General features: G+C 39.6%; 1 protein-coding gene across 5 annotated transcripts in view; it reads right to left on the bottom strand.

Moving 5' to 3' along the window:
* LOC128692714 (glycerophosphocholine phosphodiesterase GPCPD1) overlaps positions 1–18,823 on the bottom strand; it is a 237,459-nt gene that overhangs the window by 122,950 nt on the left and 95,686 nt on the right. For all 5 annotated transcript variants that reach the window (XM_070090010.1, XM_070090014.1, XM_070090012.1 and 2 more), the window contains one exon: positions 5,784–5,894. In XM_070090010.1, the coding sequence (XP_069946111.1) occupies positions 5,784–5,894 (111 nt within the window). The remainder of the gene's footprint in view (positions 1–5,783; positions 5,895–18,823) is intronic.

Below are 18,823 nucleotides of genomic sequence, written 5' to 3'. Positions count from 1 at the left end.
TAATACAAAACAATAATACAGTACAATGACACATCAATGATCCCTGTTCATCACCCAGACTTCTTCTGATGCTGAGAAAGATTCATGTGACATTTTCTACAGGCCACTTCATTTGTAAGATTGGCTTCACTGAAAGAAAAATGTTAAAACCACCTGGAAAAAAGTTTAAAGAATTATATTTTTTTCCAACACATCAGTCATTTCCCACTAAGGTAGGGTGACAAGAACACTGCATTACTTAATGTTTTCACAACTATGTAACCAGAACCATGTTCATGTGCACACATCTTCCTCCGAAAATTACAACAAATGTGTAATGCTGCTGTAATTATACAGACATAACGTTCGCTGACACTACACATTTCACCTCAGATCATGTTTATACTTTTCAAACTCAACAAATCCATAATTGATGTTCTCAATTCAGATACACTACAGTAATTTAATTAAACTGTAATGTGCTCTAACACGAGTAGAAATTTTGTGAATACTGGCATAAGTTTTTCATGCAAGTTAAAAGTACAGTAAACCCTCTCTTAACTCACAGGAAACATTCCTGAAAAATCTGTGCCCCCACGAAATTTAAGCTTTATTTAGAATAAAGAACAGTTGGGAAAAAATAAGATTACATTCCAGACAGCTCCAAATTTGCCAAGCAACTTTTTTTTAACCTTTTCGAGGTCAGTCTCATTGTACTTGGGCTCTGAAGCCAATGTCGGTCCCTTAGTGCTACGCCATGAGCTCAGCTCACTCAGATAAGCTGTGAGCAGTTAATTTGAGACTAGATATGAGATAATGGGTCTATGTAGTAAGTATGCACCATATAAAAGAAATCCTACAGCAAGCAGTGCATAATGGGAAAAAAACTGTGACACTGTTTCTGGTTTAAATAACAACTTCGGGTGTATTTTTGTAGGTTTTTTTATGGTTGTATTCTCAGTTTCTTGATCTCATTGGACAGAATGCAAGATATATTACAGAAACAGAATGATTTTGATTGGTTTTAGGACTGAAAATAGCTTGAAATTGAGCTCAAAGTAACGGAAATGCTCAATTTTTGTCATGTATTGCACATCACGCATCCAATACACATCAACTGGCGAGTCTAATACATGTTCATGAATGCGCCGATATTATTTACACAATTATTACAATATTGCATGACAGTAAATCTTTTATTTTGTGTGAATAAGAATTCTATGCGAAAAAAATCGAAATGGAATTCACGTGTAAAGCCTGGAAACATAACTAATGAACAGAGGAAATGTTATTTTAATGCCAGAAATGCCTGCATTGTTTATTCTGGATCCTATTTTGAAATTGGAATATTTTGAAATTTGTGTGAAACTGGGAAATTACCAACTTCTGATCACTTTGGAACAATATAATTGGCCTAAAATCAGACTCAAATTGGAGGAAATTGCTGATGCGTAAATATCATGGACACAGCAAAATTTGCAAAAGCGTAATTTTGCCAGTTTCCCATAAAATTTTGTAATTTTTGTTTTATTATCTTAAGAGAATGATTCTCTACCATTTCAAAAGAATTTTTTTTTTATTTTTGAAAACTTTGCAACCCTGAGAGCAGGGGTCATGACCCCGAAAGGGTTAATATTCTACTAGGTAAAAATTATTTGTTTATCTTGTCTTACATTCTAGTAGTCCTTACTTTAAGCATTTCAGAAATTTAGTTATTACTTCAAACACTTCAAGTGTGTTAAGTAACTAAATTTATTCAGGTATACACAAATGCAGTTACATAATATTATCATACATAGCAGCATATGTGTAGAGAACCTAGGATAACCCAAAAGTCAGACAAAGTGACATTTCCACTGGGGTCCTTGAATTTCCATTGGGGTTAGAGGGCCATTATGGGCCTACTGTGCCAAGACTGAATGCAGATTACCATGGCTCCTTACCAAACTGTACCAAATATATGGGAACTAACCACTTCAAACCAAACAAATATATACTCAAAGAAAAATAGAGCAATGCTTAGACAAAATTTTGTTAGAGGCTGTATCTGCAAGATGTGGAGAGAGCTGCCAACCCTAGCTTTGTCTACATGCTTATGTTGAACCAAAGGCAGAATCAGCAAGAAAATAACATGCCATCTCTCTCAAAATAGTACTACTATAATAACACAAGAGCAGCAGCTGGCAAAAAGACTTGCCCATACATCTTCCCACATTTTATTAACAAATTACACACTACTATTACCCAGCAAGGTGTGGGGAATCTGTAGAATATGTGAGGTACTTGATCAGTCAGCTGATGCAATAGCTGTGACTCAGTGAATGTACAATGTCCTACACTACAACTTACTCAAATACTTAATAACTCTTATTATCAATTACCAATATGTATTAATGTTGGTAGACTTACAGACAATATATTAGGTAAAAGGACACTTACAACTCATGAACCATTTTACAGCAGTAATGTTTCACTCTTCAGGAGCTTTGTCATTTCCTGGAGAGTGAAATGTTGTCTCATGAGTTGCACACGTTATCTGCATTACCAAACAATCATCATGTTACACAATTGTAGAAATACAGCTGGAGCAGATACATTACTGCTAAAAACATGTAATGTGCAATTACTGTGTAATTATAACATATGATACTGGTTTACTAACCTTCAGGGACAATAATCTAAGAATTATTATACTGCTGCTAAACTTCTGTAGATTCTTGATATTACTGCACTAATTATTTTCTTCAAACTTTTTATAGCCTACTGGTATTTTATATAAATTAAGCAATCACATGTCGCATGAATTTTAGAAAACACGGGTTAGTCAAGAAAAAAATACTGTCTAATGGACATGACTAACTCTATTAAAATATTACACTTGACTTAGTTTTTTGTTAAATTTACAAATCATATTAAGGTTCTTTTATGCTCTGTGCCATTTTGGAAGCACTTTTTCAATCACAAGTTTAGACAAAATCATAGTAAATAATTTTGCTTTATAAAAGGGTATACTGTACCATCAAATTTATTGCTGAATGTAGATTGGTCTTTCAAGGTACCAAATGGAGACCTTGACATATTTTTAATTTCCTTTAGAGTATGACCCATTTCTTGATACTGACATCAAGCAAATAATGGACCTGACCACACAGATTACTTTGTGAACTAACTGGGATAATGGGCAAAAATCTTGAAAGCAGATAACTGCAACAACACTGAAAGTGTTATTTGTTGAAACTTTGTTCAATATCTGGTCTCTCAACAAGTAAGGTTTCCGACATTCACATCCAGTCATGATCACACTGCAATGACTAATGCACTACTTAGGAGTTTTTGACCAGCCATAACAATAAAATCAATGACTCAAGAAAGGGCAGTCATGACAATACCACAAACATGATCAAAGTACCGAGAAATGTAAGTCCTCATAAGAAAACAAAATAGCTTATCAGTATTTGTGCCATGTTATGGGCACTGTCTTAATTTAGTTGGGAAAGCTGCTCTGCTATTTTTAACACTGTAAAAAAAAAAATTATGTATTTTTCACAGATTCTTCAGTTAAGTTGTGAATTCTGAACAAAAAGTTGTTCCAGGCAGACAGTTCTTTATGTGCAGTAAGATAAGTGAACCTTCTTGGTCTTGCCAAAGCTGATACAAGCCATTGTGCATGGATATGAAGAGATAACAAGAAAATAAACTTACAGTCTTATTGGAAAAATGAGTAAACTTGAAATTGCACTGACTGCTTTATTTTGGAATTGCATTTTAAAGATTCAGTGCAACAAACCACACACCACAGGATCCCAAAATAATTCACTATTTTGCAGTAATGGCACTAAGTTTCTGAAAACAGTCTAAGAGAGAAGTTTGACGAGTATGAGGACGCAGAAGTCTGGAACAACAGAGAATGTTCAGGTTTATCATCACCTGATTAAAGTGTCTCTCAGTATACTATATGATGGTAAAGCAGAGGTCACCCGGAGAAAAATTTCACAGTTTCATTCCAGGTGTTTATCAGTTTATTTTCGTCTTAAGCAGTTTTTCCTTATGGTAAAGCAGGGGTCACCCAGAGAATAGCTTCACTGAGCTTCATTCCAGCTGTTTATCAGTTTATTTTCATCTTAAGCAATTTTTCTTTAAACAGCTTAAAAATTTGGACGCTTCTGAAAGTTGTTCAACAGCAACCAGTGATGTCAGCATGTAGGAGACTGACTCTGGTCACAGACTTTGTAATGGAAATGTGAAACTTTAAGAAAAGACTACAATGACAATATGCTAAAGTAACTGTTCTACAAATATCTTGTTGAGAAAGATTTAAGAGCAACATTTCCAAACACTGAAAGTGTTCTGAAATGTACTTAAGTGCTGCTTATGTTCAAACACTAGTGAATGGTCCTTTCCAAGATGAAGATGAATAATAGACTTGAAACAAAGAGTGAAACAGTAGTGTCTCACAGCACACAATAAACATTGAATATGACAAAGATATTACTTTTCAGAAAATGTGAAAGCCTGCTTTCTTTTAGTTTAAATACAGTACAATAAACAAAATAAGAGATTTTCTTAAATACTGTAATGTGAGAAAAGTTTAAGTGTTTTGTTACTACCCGGTATACACAGTATATTTATATTAAACTTTCTCAAGAGGCATTTGGTTTGCTTTTCATACAAGTTCATATCATCTGCAGACAAAACAAATGCCAAACTGTCAACAGATAAACACTTTACACAGAACCACAAGTATGCAATTTGACAATGAAGTTGCAGTGGCAGAGGCCCCATCAAGTTGCACGTCACGGGGCTCCCACAACAATATCTGACCCTGTTCCTACCATTACAACCTATATGCCCTCAGCACCCTATCATATTCCTATGATTACACCCTAGTACATGTCCCAACCACCACACCCTGTATGTCACCAATACTATACCCTGTGTATCCCTATCCACCACTACGCCTTGTATGTCACCAATATTATCCTGTGTATCCCTCTCCACCACTACACCCTGTATGTCACCAATATTACACCCTGTATATCCAGACGTTGGTTTGAGCCTCACCCATTCTGTGATTTGTTTGCAATTGTGTTATTACAATTTTGCGAGTCATGATGGCAGCCTTGAAGGAGCATGAGCTAGAGTATACCATAGCCATGCTGGTGTGGGATTAGTCTGTAAAAACCTGCATTTGTGGTTACAGTTGGGCCCATGCTAACCTATGATATACAGAAATATACCTAGTTAGATGAATCTTGGACCATTGGTTAGCACACTAACATTAGGTTTTAGGATTTGTCTGCCAGGGATTTGATTCCCACCCATTCTGTGATTTACTTACACCCAGTAAATCCCTCTCCATCACTATACCCTGAGGTATGTTATCAATAATGCACCCTCTATGTCATTAATATTACACCTTGCACATCCAACATTTCGCCCTACAAGTCGTCAATGTATCAAACATACCACAAATAATACAATGATTAATGTTTCAGTATGGAACCATCTGTGACTACCTTAACTGTGCATACTACATGTTCTATAACTGAGCCACAATTACCTCAGTGTTTTTATTAGGTACTCTATATCTGCACCTTCAAAAGCATCCATGCATTTACTTTCACATTCTTACAGAACAGCACTTTCAAAACTCTGCTATGCAGATTGGATAATAACCATAACATTCAGTGAAGCATTACATCACTTTAAATGTTGTGCATAATTCACATTACCAAAAAATGTACATTCTAATAGAAATCTTAATTTAAGGTGCTTAAAAGAAAGGCAGAATAGATTGAACTTACATTGCTATCAGGTTTGAGCATGCGGCACTGTATGACGACATAGTCCCCATTGTTGCACACCACACCAAACTGATCTTGCTGATGGAACTTGCATAAACCTTCCTTCATTACCTAATGAAAAGGTACATCATAGTCAAAATTACCAAATAATTAACCCCTCCCACCAAGTTCAGTATCATGCATATAATTTACACGTGTCATTACACCACAAACAACGAGGAAGTACTCCAGTAAGCTTTGATATTACTTTTTAATTAGGAAGAGCCCATAAGGTTTCCATATTTACAATTTATAAAATTAACCCTGTTTAATGACCTAGATAGAAAAAAAACATAGAAAATGATCATTAAGCAAAAAATATATCAAAAGATCATATTTTTTCCACTTAAGCCCGTGTTATGAAGCGAAATGTGGACAGGAACAATCATTCCATATCTAATATCTATTTTTTTTTTTGGGGGGGGGGAGAGATATTTATAACTATATATACACTGCACTCAAAGAAGATTGGTTTCCTCATATCTCTCCCACTCCCTCACTCACTCTCTTCTACACACTTATTTTACTCTCTCATTCCTTCCTCTCCCAGCTAAATGTGGCACCCAGCTGAGTATTATTACATTCATGGGCAGGGGAGCACTAAACCTATAAGGGTCAAATAGGACCTGGGGAAATAGTAGACACTCAAGTTTGATCCAAGGAAGAGAAGGTCCAATTTCTTAGATCAAGTGCCTTTCACCAGCATCAAGGAACCTCCATTGAGGGAGGGTCCCAGCTGAGGAGTAATTTCCTCTAGTAATGCCTTTTCCTCACAATTACTTATCAGAGACAGTTGCACATATGATTTAAATGTATTAACAGTGTGTTCATTAGGCCATGAGAAAGCTAAACTTAGAGGGAAAGAGAAAAAAGAGAAAATACTTCATATTGTTATTGCCATCTACAGCCTAGATTCAAGTGTTGGAACATATCCTACTGATGCTAACTTAAGCCACAGAGCAACTGTGGAATAAGGCAATTTCACTCCCCAACACACTATTTCATAGTTTAACACATTTTTTGTGTAAATAAAATAACAACAATACTCTAATGTACATGTGAGCTGCCTGCTCATTTGTATTTGTTGTGGTTAGGGCTGATGAGGTGGTGGTTTTCCCAGCCACCAATCTGGATTATCTGCTGGTAATTTCTCTTCCCTGCACTTACATATCAAAAACAATTGTAGATATGACACGGTGTAGGAATAGCTGCTAATGAACACATGATACAGCAACTTTTATTAGTTATGATTCTGGTATTGGAAGGAGATAGATGCTCATATCTGAACAAACTACTTTTGTTGACTAATGACTCAGCATGAGAAATCTAGACATATTAATGAATACTTTACAAAGAGTTTTGCAAATATAATTATAACATAACACTTTACTTTTTCTTTTTAGTAAGCTATACAGGAAAAGGGGTTACTAGCCCATTGTTCAAAGGCATTTTAGTTGACTTTTACAACACGCATGGCTTACGGAGGAAAGATTCTTATTCAACTTCCCCAAGGATATGAAAGGATAAGCAATAACAAGAACTATTAAGATAAAATCAAAGAAAACTCAGATGAGTGTGTATACATAAACGTGTACAGGTATGTGTAGTGTGGTGTAAGTAGAAGTAGCAAGATGTACCTGAAATCTTGCATGCTTATGAAACAGGAAAAAGACACCAGCAATCCTACCATCATGTAAAACAAATACAGGCTCCCTTTTTTACACTCACTTGGTAGGACAGTAGTACCTTCCCAAATGGTTGCTGTCTACCAACCTACTACCTGAAAATGGGAAGTACAATGCCTGCACTTTAAAGAAAGGGTCTGGGATATTGGCAGTTTGGAGGGACTCCTAAACTGTCGTATTTGAGTGCCTCTGCAAAGACAGTGATTATGTATGAGTGAGGTGAAAGTGTTGAATGATGAAAGTATTTTTCTTTTTGGGGATTTTCTTTCTTTTTGAGTCACCCTGCATCGGTGGGAGATGACCAATGTTTTGGAAAAAAAAAAAAATTACCATACATTAGTTCTGTCCAACTTGTATTTGTTACGATTAATCACATAGTTTAGTGAGAGTGAATGGTGGTGCAGGAGACAAACACCATTACCAGTTCAAAATGTAGTTTTCTGTAGTTCAAAATGTAGTTTTGTGAGGGGGGGTTAGAAGGAAGAGGGAGGAGGAGATGGGAGGAGGAGAAGGGAGGAGGAGGAGGGAAGAGGAGGAGGAAGTTGTTGATTGGAGGTTGAATCTATGTGAGTATATGCTAGAGACAGGACCCCCAGATAATGGACAATGAGAGACTTGGGGAACTTTACCTCGCTTGCGATATGATAAATTGATGTATATGGCCTGGAAGAGATTTCTTCCTTTATCTTCAAATTTTTTAATTTTATCCTAATTCAATCTATAATACTTTGTACTGTGACTCAACAACTTATCAACCTTTCAAAACAAAACATCTTAAATTCCTTATCCACTCCCAATGCATTCTGGATCAAAGTCTGCATCAGAACAAAATCAAAATAATGGCATCCTATGAAGCCAGAAGACACTGCTATTGTATGCAAAAACAGCCAAGAGCAAGCAAGCATGGGAGCAAAATAACAGACCCCCCTTCCCCACAAGTGACCCACCAGAGAACATGGTCATCAAAACACTGTTGAGCAAAACATAGCAAACTGTCATCCAGAACAAGTATCTTATAAGAACAGTAAGAAATGACATGAATCCTGAAGTTAATCACAAGACCCCTTAAGGGACCCAATGAAATGCAGTGCACCAGATGAGGAAGTGTCCATGGAGAGGTTTAAGTGGGGCTAACAACATAGCTCAAGAAGGATGATGATCTTGAAACTTCAAAGGGTCCCAACTGACCTTGGCATAACAAGTGAACATCAACAGGCAATCAACGGCAGTGGGAGCCATGAACTCTTGAGCACCTGTTTACCTGCAGTTTACCTTGAGAGGGTTTTGGGGGTCAACGCCCCTGCGGCCCAGTCCAAGACCAGGCCTCGTAAGGGGGCTCAGGACATTGTAAGGATAGAATGAATAAGGCACAATACATTCCAAGTGGACCCTCCAGGGTCCTCACCACAGAAGATAATCGAGTAGAGTGCTGTGCACTAGAGAACCAACTTATTTTTTCATGGAACATGGCCATTTCATCTAATGTACAATGAAAATCTAAGGTATATAAACCTCGGATTTTCAAATTTTCAGCAAAATATAAACCACTACTGTATAGATACAGAATAGCAGGGCAAATGAGATACTCAATATTGCTGAAGGTGTCACTAAGCCAGCCCAATAACACAAATTTTAGATAAGATCTTGATGACTAGGTAGTAGGCTTGTAGACAGTAACCACCCACGGAGGTACTACCATCCTGCCAAGTGAGTGAGAAATGGAAACTTGTAGTAGTTTTACATGATGATAGGATTGCTTGTCTTTTTGCTGACTCATAAACATGCAAGGTTTCAGGTACATCTTGCTACTTCTGCCTACACTTAGGCCACATTACACATGCATGTCTTCTTTCAATAAACCGGCTGTATCACACCAAAGCAGGGTGGCCCAAAAAGAAAAAAGTTTCTATTTAAATTTATTAATTTTTACAGATGATGATGTTACTAGCCCTTTGGTAATAAGTAATACAAATTTTATGAAAAAGAGGATAAATAAATATACAAGGTATGATGTAGCACGTAATGAAAGTAGTATGTTAGATTATGTATTGGTGGATAAAAGGTTAATGGGTAGGCTCCAGGATGCACATGTTTATAGAGGGGCAACTGATACATCGGATCATTATTTAGTTATAGCTACAGTTAGAGTAAGAGGTAGATGGGACAAGAGGAAGGTGGCAACAACAAGTAGGAGGGAAGTGAAAGTGTATAAACTAAGGGAGGAGGAAGTTCGGGTGAGATATAAGCGACTATTGGCAGAAAGGTGGGCTAGTGCAAAGATGAGTAGTGGGGGGGTTGAAGAGGGTTGGATGAGTTTTAAAAATGCAGCATTAGAATGTGGGGCAGAAGTTTGTGGTTATAGGAGGGTGGGGGCAGGAGGAAAGAGGAGTGATTGGTGGAATGATGAAGTAAAGGGTGTGATAAAAGAGAAAAAGTTAGCTTATGAGAGGTTTTTACAAAGCAGAAGTGTTATAAGAAGAGCAGAGTATATGGAGAGTAAAAGAAAGGTGAAGAGAGTGGTGAGAGAGTGCAAAAGGAGAGCAGATGGTAGAGTGGGAGAGGCACTGTCAAGAAATTTTAATGAAAATAAGGAAAAATTTTGGAGCGAGTTAAACAAGTTAAGAAAGCCTAGGGAACGTATGGATTTGTCAGTTAAAAACAGAGTAGGGGAGTTAGTAGATGGGGAGAGGGAGGTATTAGCTAGATGGGGAGAATATTTTAAGGAACTTTTGAGGAAGAAAGGGAGGCGGTAATTTCTTGCACTAGTCAGGGAGGTATACCATCTTTTAGGAGTGAAGAAGAGCAGAATGTAAGTGTGGGGGAGGTACGTGAGGCATTACGGAGAATGAAAGGGGGTAAAGCAGCTGGAGCTGATGGGATCATGACAGAAATGTTAAAAGCAGGGGGGGATATAGTGTTGGAGTGGTTGGTACTTTTGTTTAATAAATGTATGAAAGAAGGGAAGGTACCTAGGGATTGGCAGAGAGCATGTATAGTCCCTTTATATGAAAGGAAGGGGGACAAGAGAGATTGCAAAAATTATATAGGAATAAGTTTATTGAACATAACAGGAAAAGTGTACAGTAGGGTTATTATTGAAAGAATGAAGGACTGCGGATGAGCAAGGAGGTTTCAGAGTGGGTAGGGGATGTGTAGATCAAGTGTTTACATTGAAGCATATATGTGAACAGTATTTAAATAAAGGTAGGGAAGCTTTTATTGCATTTATGGATTTAGAAAAGGCATATGATAGAGTGGATAGGGGAGCAATGTGGCAGAGGTTGCAAGTAGTATATGGAATAGGTGGTAAGTTACTTAAATGCTGTAAAGAGTTTTTATGAGGATAGTGAGGCTCAGGTTAGGGTGTGTAGAAGAGAGGGAGACTACTTCCCGGTAAAAGTAGGTCTTAGACATGGATGTGTAATGTCACCATGGTTGTTTAATATATTTATAGATGGGGTCGTAAAAGAAGTAAATGCTAGGGTGTTCGGGAGAGGGGTGGGATTAAATTATGGGAAATCAAATACAAAATGGGAATTGACACAGTTACTTTTTGCTGATGATACTGTGCTTATGGGAGATTCTAAAGAAAAATTGCAAAGGTTAGTGGATGAGTTTGGGAGTGTGTGTAAAGGTAGAAAGTTGAAAGTGAACATAGAAAAGAATAAGGTGATGAGGGATACGTATCAAATGATTTAGATAAGCTTAAGCCAGTAGGAGACTTGGACCTGCCTCGCATGGGCCAGTAGGCCTGCTGTAGTGTTCCTTCTTTCTTATGTTCTTATAAAGAAAAATTGGATATCAAATTGGGGAGGAGGAGTATGGAAGAAGTGAATGTTTTCAGATACTTGGGAGTTGACGTGTCGGCGGATGGATTTATGAAGGATGAGGTTAATCATAGAATTGATGAGGGAAAAAAGATGAGTGGTGCATTGAGGTATATGTGGAGTCAAAAAACGTTATCTATGGAGGCAAAGAAGGGAATGTATGAAAGTATAGTAGTACCAACACTCTTACATGGGTGTGAAGCTTGGGTGGTAAATGCAGCAGCGAGGAGACGATTGGAGGCAGTGGAGATGTCCTGGATCAAAGTAGAATGACATGGAAAGCATATAAATCTATAGGGGAAGGAAGGCGAGGTAGGGGTCGTCCTCGAAAGGGTTGGAGAGAGTGGGTAAAGGAGGTTTTGTGGGCAAGGGGCTAGGACTTCCAGCAAGCGTGCATGAGTGTGTTAGATAGGAGTGAATGGAGACGAATGGTACTTGGGACCTGACGATCTGTTGGAGTGTGAGCAAGGTAATATTTAGTGAAGGGATTCAGGGAAACCAGTTATTTTCATATAGTCGGACTTGAGTCCTGGAAATGGGAAGTACAATGCCTGCACTTTAAAGGAGGGGTTTGGGATATTGGCAGTTTGGAGGGATATGTTGTGTATCTTTATACATATATGCTTCTAAACTGTTGTATTCTGAGCACCACTGCAAAAACAGTGATTATGTGTGAGTGTGGAGAGTGTTGAATGATGATGAAAGCATTTTCTTTTTGGGAATTTTCTTTCTTTTTTGGATCACCCTGCCTCGGTGGGAGACGGCCGACTTGTTGAAAAAAAAAAAAATGTTTATTTCCTTGCAATGCTTACAATGTATGGTTTATATATTTTTTTTTATTATCACACTGGCCGATTCCCACCAAGGCAGGGTGGCCCGAAAAAGAAAAACTTTCACCATCATTCACTCCATCACTGTCTTGCCAGAAGGGTGCTTTACACTACAGTTTTTAAACTGCAACATTAACACCCCTCCTTCAGAGTGCAGGCACTGTACTTCCCATCTCCAGGACTCAAGTCCGGCCTGCCGGTTTCCCTGAATCCCTTCATAAATGTTACTTTGCTCACACTCCAACAGCACGTCAAGTATTAAAAAACATTTGTCTCCATTCACTCCTATCAAACACGCTCACGCATGCCTGCTGGAAGTCCAAGCCCCTCGCACACAAAACCTCCTTTACCCCCTCCCTCCAACCCTTCCTAGGCTGACCCCTACCCCGCCTTCCTTCCACTACAGACTGATACACTCTTGAAGTCATTCTGTTTCGCTCCATTCTCTCTACATGTCCAAACCACCTCAACAACCCTTCCTCAGCCCTCTGGACAACAGTTTTGGTAATCCCGCACCTCCTCCTAACTTCCAAACTACGAATTCTCTGCATTATATTCACACCACACATTGCCCTCAGACATGACATCTCCACTGCCTCCAGCCTTCTCCTCGCTGCAACATTCATCACCCACGCTTCACACCCATATAAGAGCGTTGGTAAAACTATACTCTCATACATTCCCCTCTTTGCCTCCAAGGACAAAGTTCTTTGTCTCCACAGACTCCTAAGTGCACCACTCACTCTTTTTCCCTCATCAATTCTATGATTCACCTCATCTTTCATAGACCCATCCGCTGACACGTCCACTCCCAAATATCTGAATACGTTCACCTCCTCCATACTCTCTCCCTCCAATCTGATATTCAATCTTTCATCACCTAATCTTTTTGTTATCCTCATAACCTTACTCTTTCCTGTATTCACCTTTAATTTTCTTCTTTTGCACACCCTACCAAATTCATCCACCAATCTCTGCAGCTTCTCTTCAGAATCTCCCAAGAGCACAGTGTCATCAGCAAAGAGCAGCTGTGACAACTCCCACTTTGTGTGTGATTCTTTATCTTTTAACTCCACGCCTCTTGCCAAGACCCTCGCATTTACTTCTCTTACAACCCCATCTATAAATATATTAAACAACCACGGTGACATCACACATCCTTGTCTAAGGCCTACTTTTACTGGGAAAAAATTTCCCTCTTTCCTACATACTCTAACTTGAGCCTCACTATCCTCGTAAAAACTCTTCACTGCTTTCAGTAACCTACCTCCTACACCATACACTTGCAACATCTGCCACACTGCCCCCCTATCCACCCTGTCATACGCCTTTTCCAAATCCATAAATGCCACAAAGACCTCTTTAGCCTTATCTAAATACTGTTCACTTATATGTTTCACTGTAAACACCTGGTCCACACACCCCCTACCTTTCCTAAAGCCTCCTTGTTCATCTGCTATCCTATTCTCCGTCTTACTCTTAATTCTTTCAATTATAACTCTACCATACACTTTACCAGGTACACTCAACAGACTTATCCCCCTATAATTTTTGCACTCTCTTTTATCCCCTTTGCCTTTATACAAAGGAACTATGCATGCTCTCTGCCAATCCCTAGGTACCTTACCCTCTTCCATACATTTATTAAATAATTGCACCAACCACTCCAAAACTATATCCCCACCTGCTTTTAACATTTCTATCTTTATCCCATCAATCCCGGCTGCCTTACCCCCTTTCATTTTACCTACTGCCTCACGAACTTCCCCCACACTCACAACTGGCTCTTCCTCACTCCTACAAGATGTTATTCCTCCTTGCCCTATACACGAAATCACAGCTTCCCTATCTTCATCAACATTTAACAATTCCTCAAAATGTTCCCTCCATCTTCCCAATACCTCTAACTCTCCATTTAATAACTCTCCTCTCCTATTTTTAACTGACAAATCCATTTGTTCTCTAGGCTTTCTTAACTTGTTAATCTCACTCCAAAACTTTTTCTTATTTTCAACAAAATTTGTTGATAACATCTCACCCACTCTCTCATTTGCCTACAATTGGATTGCATGGTAATTCTTACAGCAGCTTTTTGTTGGGTGATTATTGGTAAAGTTCAATGTTCAACGATGAGAAATTTCAATTACTCTGATATGGTAAACACGAGGAAATTAAAACTTCATCAGAGTACAAAACAAATTCCGGCCACAAAACAAAACGAAAACCCAACGTCAAAGACCTGGGAGTGATGATGTCGGAGGATCTCACCTTCAAGGACCATAACACTGTATCAATCGCAGCTGCTAGAAAAATGACAGGACGGATAATGAGAACCTTCAAAACTAGGGATGCCAAGCCCATGATGACACTCTTCAGGTCGCTTGTTCTACCTAGGCTGGAATATTGCTGCACACTAACAGCACCTTTCAAGGCAGGTGAAATTGCCGACCTAGAAAATGTACAGAGAACCTTCACAGTGTGCATAACGGAGATAAAACACCTCAATTACTGGGAGCGTTTGAAGTTCCTGAACCTGTATTCCCTGGAATGCAGGAGGGAGAGATACATGATTATATACACCTGGAAAATCCTAGAGGGACTAGTACCGAACTTGCACACGAAAATCACTCACAACGAAAGCAAAAGACTTGGCAGACGATGCAACATCCCCCCAATGAAAAGCAGGGGTGTCACTAGCACGTTAAGAGACAATACAATAAGTGTCAGGGGCCCGAGACTGTTCAACTGCCTCCGAGCATACATAAGGGGGATTACCAATAAACCCCTGACAGTCTTCAAGCTGGCATTGGACAAGCACCTAAAATCAGTACCTGACCAGCCGGGCTGTGGCTCGTATGCTGGATTGCATGCAGCCAGCAGTAACAGCCTGGTTGATCAGGCTCTGATCCACCAGGAGGCCTGGTCACAGACCGGGCCACGGGGGCGTTGACCTCCGGAACTCTCTCCAGATAAACTCCAGGTAAAGCCAATAACCACCCAGGCACAAATAGCAATAGTAGAGGTAGGGATAGATGAGTGAATAATATAGTGCGAGTAGGGCTGAATTTGGTACGTAGTAACGTATCTTAGAGAGGATCCCAACACGCATGGCTTACGGAGGAAGAATTCTGTTCCACTTCCTCATGGAGACACATGCATGTACAAGCATATATATATATATAACCCCCCTCTGGGTTTTCTTCTATTTTCTTCCTAGTTCTTGTTCTTGTTTATTTCCGCTTATCTCCACAGGAAGATGAAACAGAATTCTTCCTCCATAAGCCATGCGTGTTGCAAGAGGTGACTAAAATGCCAGAAGCAAGGGGCTAGTTAACCCCTTCTCCTGTAGTAGCAAATAGGGCAAGACCCAGCATCAGTGAGGTAAAAAGTTCAGTGCCCCAAGGCACTGCCTTGGCACCTCAGCTGTTTCTCATCCTCATAGCAGATATTTTTTATTTTATTTTATTATCACACCGGCCGATTCCCACCAAGGCAGGGTGGCCCGAAAAAGAAAAACTTTCACCATCATTCACTCCATCACTGTCTTGCCAGAAGGGTGCTTTACACTACAGTTTTTAAACTGCAACATTAACACCCCTCCTTCAGAGTGCAGGCACTGTACTTCCCATCTCCAGGACTCAAGTCCGGCCTGCCGGTTTCCCTGAATCCCTTCATAAATGTTACTTTGCTCACACTCCAACAGCACGTCAAGTATTAAAAACCATTTGTCTCCATTCACTCCTATCAAACACGCTCACGCATGCCTGCTGGAAGTCCAAGCCCCTCGCACACAAAACCTCCTTTACCCCCTCCCTCCAACCCTTCCTAGGCCGACCCCTACCCCGCCTTCCTTCCACTACAGACTGATACACTCTTGAAGTCATTCTGTTTCGCTCCATTCTCTCTACATGTCCGAACCACCTCAACAACCCTTCCTCAGCCCTCTGGACAACAGTTTTGGTAATCCCGCACCTCCTCCTAACTTCCAAACTACGAATTCTCTGCATTATATTCACACCACACATTGCCCTCAGACATGACATCTCCACTGCCTCCAGCCTTCTCCTCGCTGCAACATTCATCACCCACGCTTCACACCCATATAAGAGCGTTGGTAAAACTATACTCTCATACATTCCCCTCTTTGCCTCCAAGGACAAAGTTCTTTGTCTCCACAGACTCCTAAGTGCACCACTCACTCTTTTTCCCTCATCAATTCTATGATTCACCTCATCTTTCATAGACCCATCCGCTGACACGTCCACTCCCAAATATCTGAATACGTTCACCTCCTCCATACTCTCTCCCTCCAATCTGATATTCAATCTTTCATCACCTAATCTTTTTGTTATCCTCATAACCTTACTCTTTCCTGTATTCACCTTTAATTTTCTTCTTTTGCACACCCTACCAAATTCATCCACCAATCTCTGCAGCTTCTCTTCAGAATCTCCCAAGAGCACAGTGTCATCAGCAAAGAGCAGCTGTGACAACTCCCACTTTGTGTGTGATTCTTTATCTTTTAACTCCACGCCTCTTGCCAAGACCCTCGCATTTACTTCTCTTACAACCCCATCTATAAATATATTAAACAACCACGGTGACATCACACATCCTTGTCTAAGGCCTACTTTTACTGGGAAAAAATTTCCCTCTTTCCTACATACTCTAACTTGAGCCTCACTATCCTCGTAAAAACTCTTCACTGCTTTCAGTAACCTACCTCCTACACCATACACTTGCAACATCTGCCACATTGCCCCCCTATCCACCCTGTCATACGCCTTTTCCAAATCCATAAATGCCACAAAGACCTCTTTAGCCTTATCTAAATACTGTTCACTTATATGTTTCACTGTAAACACCTGGTCCACACACCCCCTACCTTTCCTAAAGCCTCCTTGTTCATCTGCTATCCTATTCTCCGTCTTACTCTTAATTCTTTCAATTATAACTCTACCATACACTTTACCAGGTACACTCAACAGACTTCTCCCCCTATAATTTTTGCACTCTCTTTTATCCCCTTTGCCTTTATACAAAGGAACTATGCATGCTCTCTGCCAATCCCTAGGTACCTTACCCTCTTCCATACATTTATTAAATAATTGCACCAACCACTCCAAAACTACATCCCCACCTGCTTTTAACATTTCTATCTTTATCCCATCAATCCCGGCTGCCTTACCCCCTTTCATTTTACCTACTGCCTCACGAACTTCCCCCACACTCACAACTGGCTCTTCCTCACTCCTACAAGATGTTATTCCTCCTTGCCCTATACACGAAATCACAGCTTCCCTATCTTCATCAACATTTAACAATTCCTCAAAATATTCCTTCCATCTTCCCAATACCTCTAACTCTCCATTTAATAACTCTCCTCTCCTATTTTTAACAGACAAATCCATTTGTTCTCTAGGCTTTTATATCATAGCAGATATAGATAAAAAACACCCAGCACACTTTTGTATCATCATTTGCAAGTGACACTAAAATAAGCATGAAAGTCACTATGGTAGAGGACACTGAAAAAGTACAGGAAGACATAAGCAGGGTTTTCCAGTGGGCAGTGGAGAACAACATGACATTCAATGGTGATAAGTTCCAGCTGCTTAGGTAGGTCAAAAGGAACACTATATACAAAACTCAAGAGGGTCACCAAATAGAACGTAAGGAACATGTAAAAGACCTGGGAATAATTATGTCAGCTGGCCTTTCTTTCAAAGACCATAACAAGACAAAGATCACAACAGTCAGGAAAATGATGGGGTGGGTACCGAGAACTTTCAAAACAAGGGAAATAATGCCGATGGTGACACTTCAAATCACTAGTGCTCCCTCACTTAGAATATTGCTCAGTGCTGACAGCCCCATTCAAAGCAGGAGAAATATCGGAACTGGAACAAATACAGAGATCGTTTACAGCTCACACTGAGCCAGCAAAACACCTAAACTACTGGGAACACCTTCAAGTATTGAACATGTACTCAATGGAGCGGAGGAGAGATACACAATAATACGTACATACACCTGGAAAGTACTCGAGGGCCTGATCCCAAATCTGCACACTGCTATAACAAAATACTGGAGTGAGAGATATGGGAGGAAATGTAAAATAAACCCAGTGAAGAGCAGGGGTGCAGTGGGGACAATAAGGGAACACTGTATAACATCTGGGGTCCCAGACTATTCAATATCTTACCAGAAGATATCAGAAACATCGCTAGGACAAGTGTAGAAGTCTTCAAGAGAAAACTGGACACGTATCTTCACCAGGTGCCAGATCAACCAGGCTGTGATGGATATGTGGGGCAGTGGGCCTCCAGCAGCAACAGCCTGGTTGACCAGGCAAGCATCAGAGAGTAGAGAAACTCTCAGAACTCTTCAAAGGTATATGAAAGGTATATTAAAAAAAAATTGTTTTTCTTTATGGGTCACCCTGCCTCGGTAGGGTACAGCTGGTTTGTTGAAAAAACAGATCTTGATGAAAGTTAGGCATATGGAGACATGGAATAATACATTCTTGAAAGTATAAAGAATCAAAGTACATCCAATCTGTTTAGACTGGGTATTTTCTGTACACGAGTACATATGTACACAATTCTGTTTGTATAAAATAAAAATCCACAATACAAGAAAAAACTCATATCAAAGAG

Source organism: Cherax quadricarinatus, chromosome 30, assembly GCF_038502225.1.
Source record: "Cherax quadricarinatus isolate ZL_2023a chromosome 30, ASM3850222v1, whole genome shotgun sequence".
Lineage (NCBI taxonomy): Eukaryota > Metazoa > Arthropoda > Malacostraca > Decapoda > Parastacidae > Cherax > Cherax quadricarinatus.
Note: the sequence above shows the minus strand (reverse complement) of the source record. Positions and strands in the feature narration are given on the sequence as shown.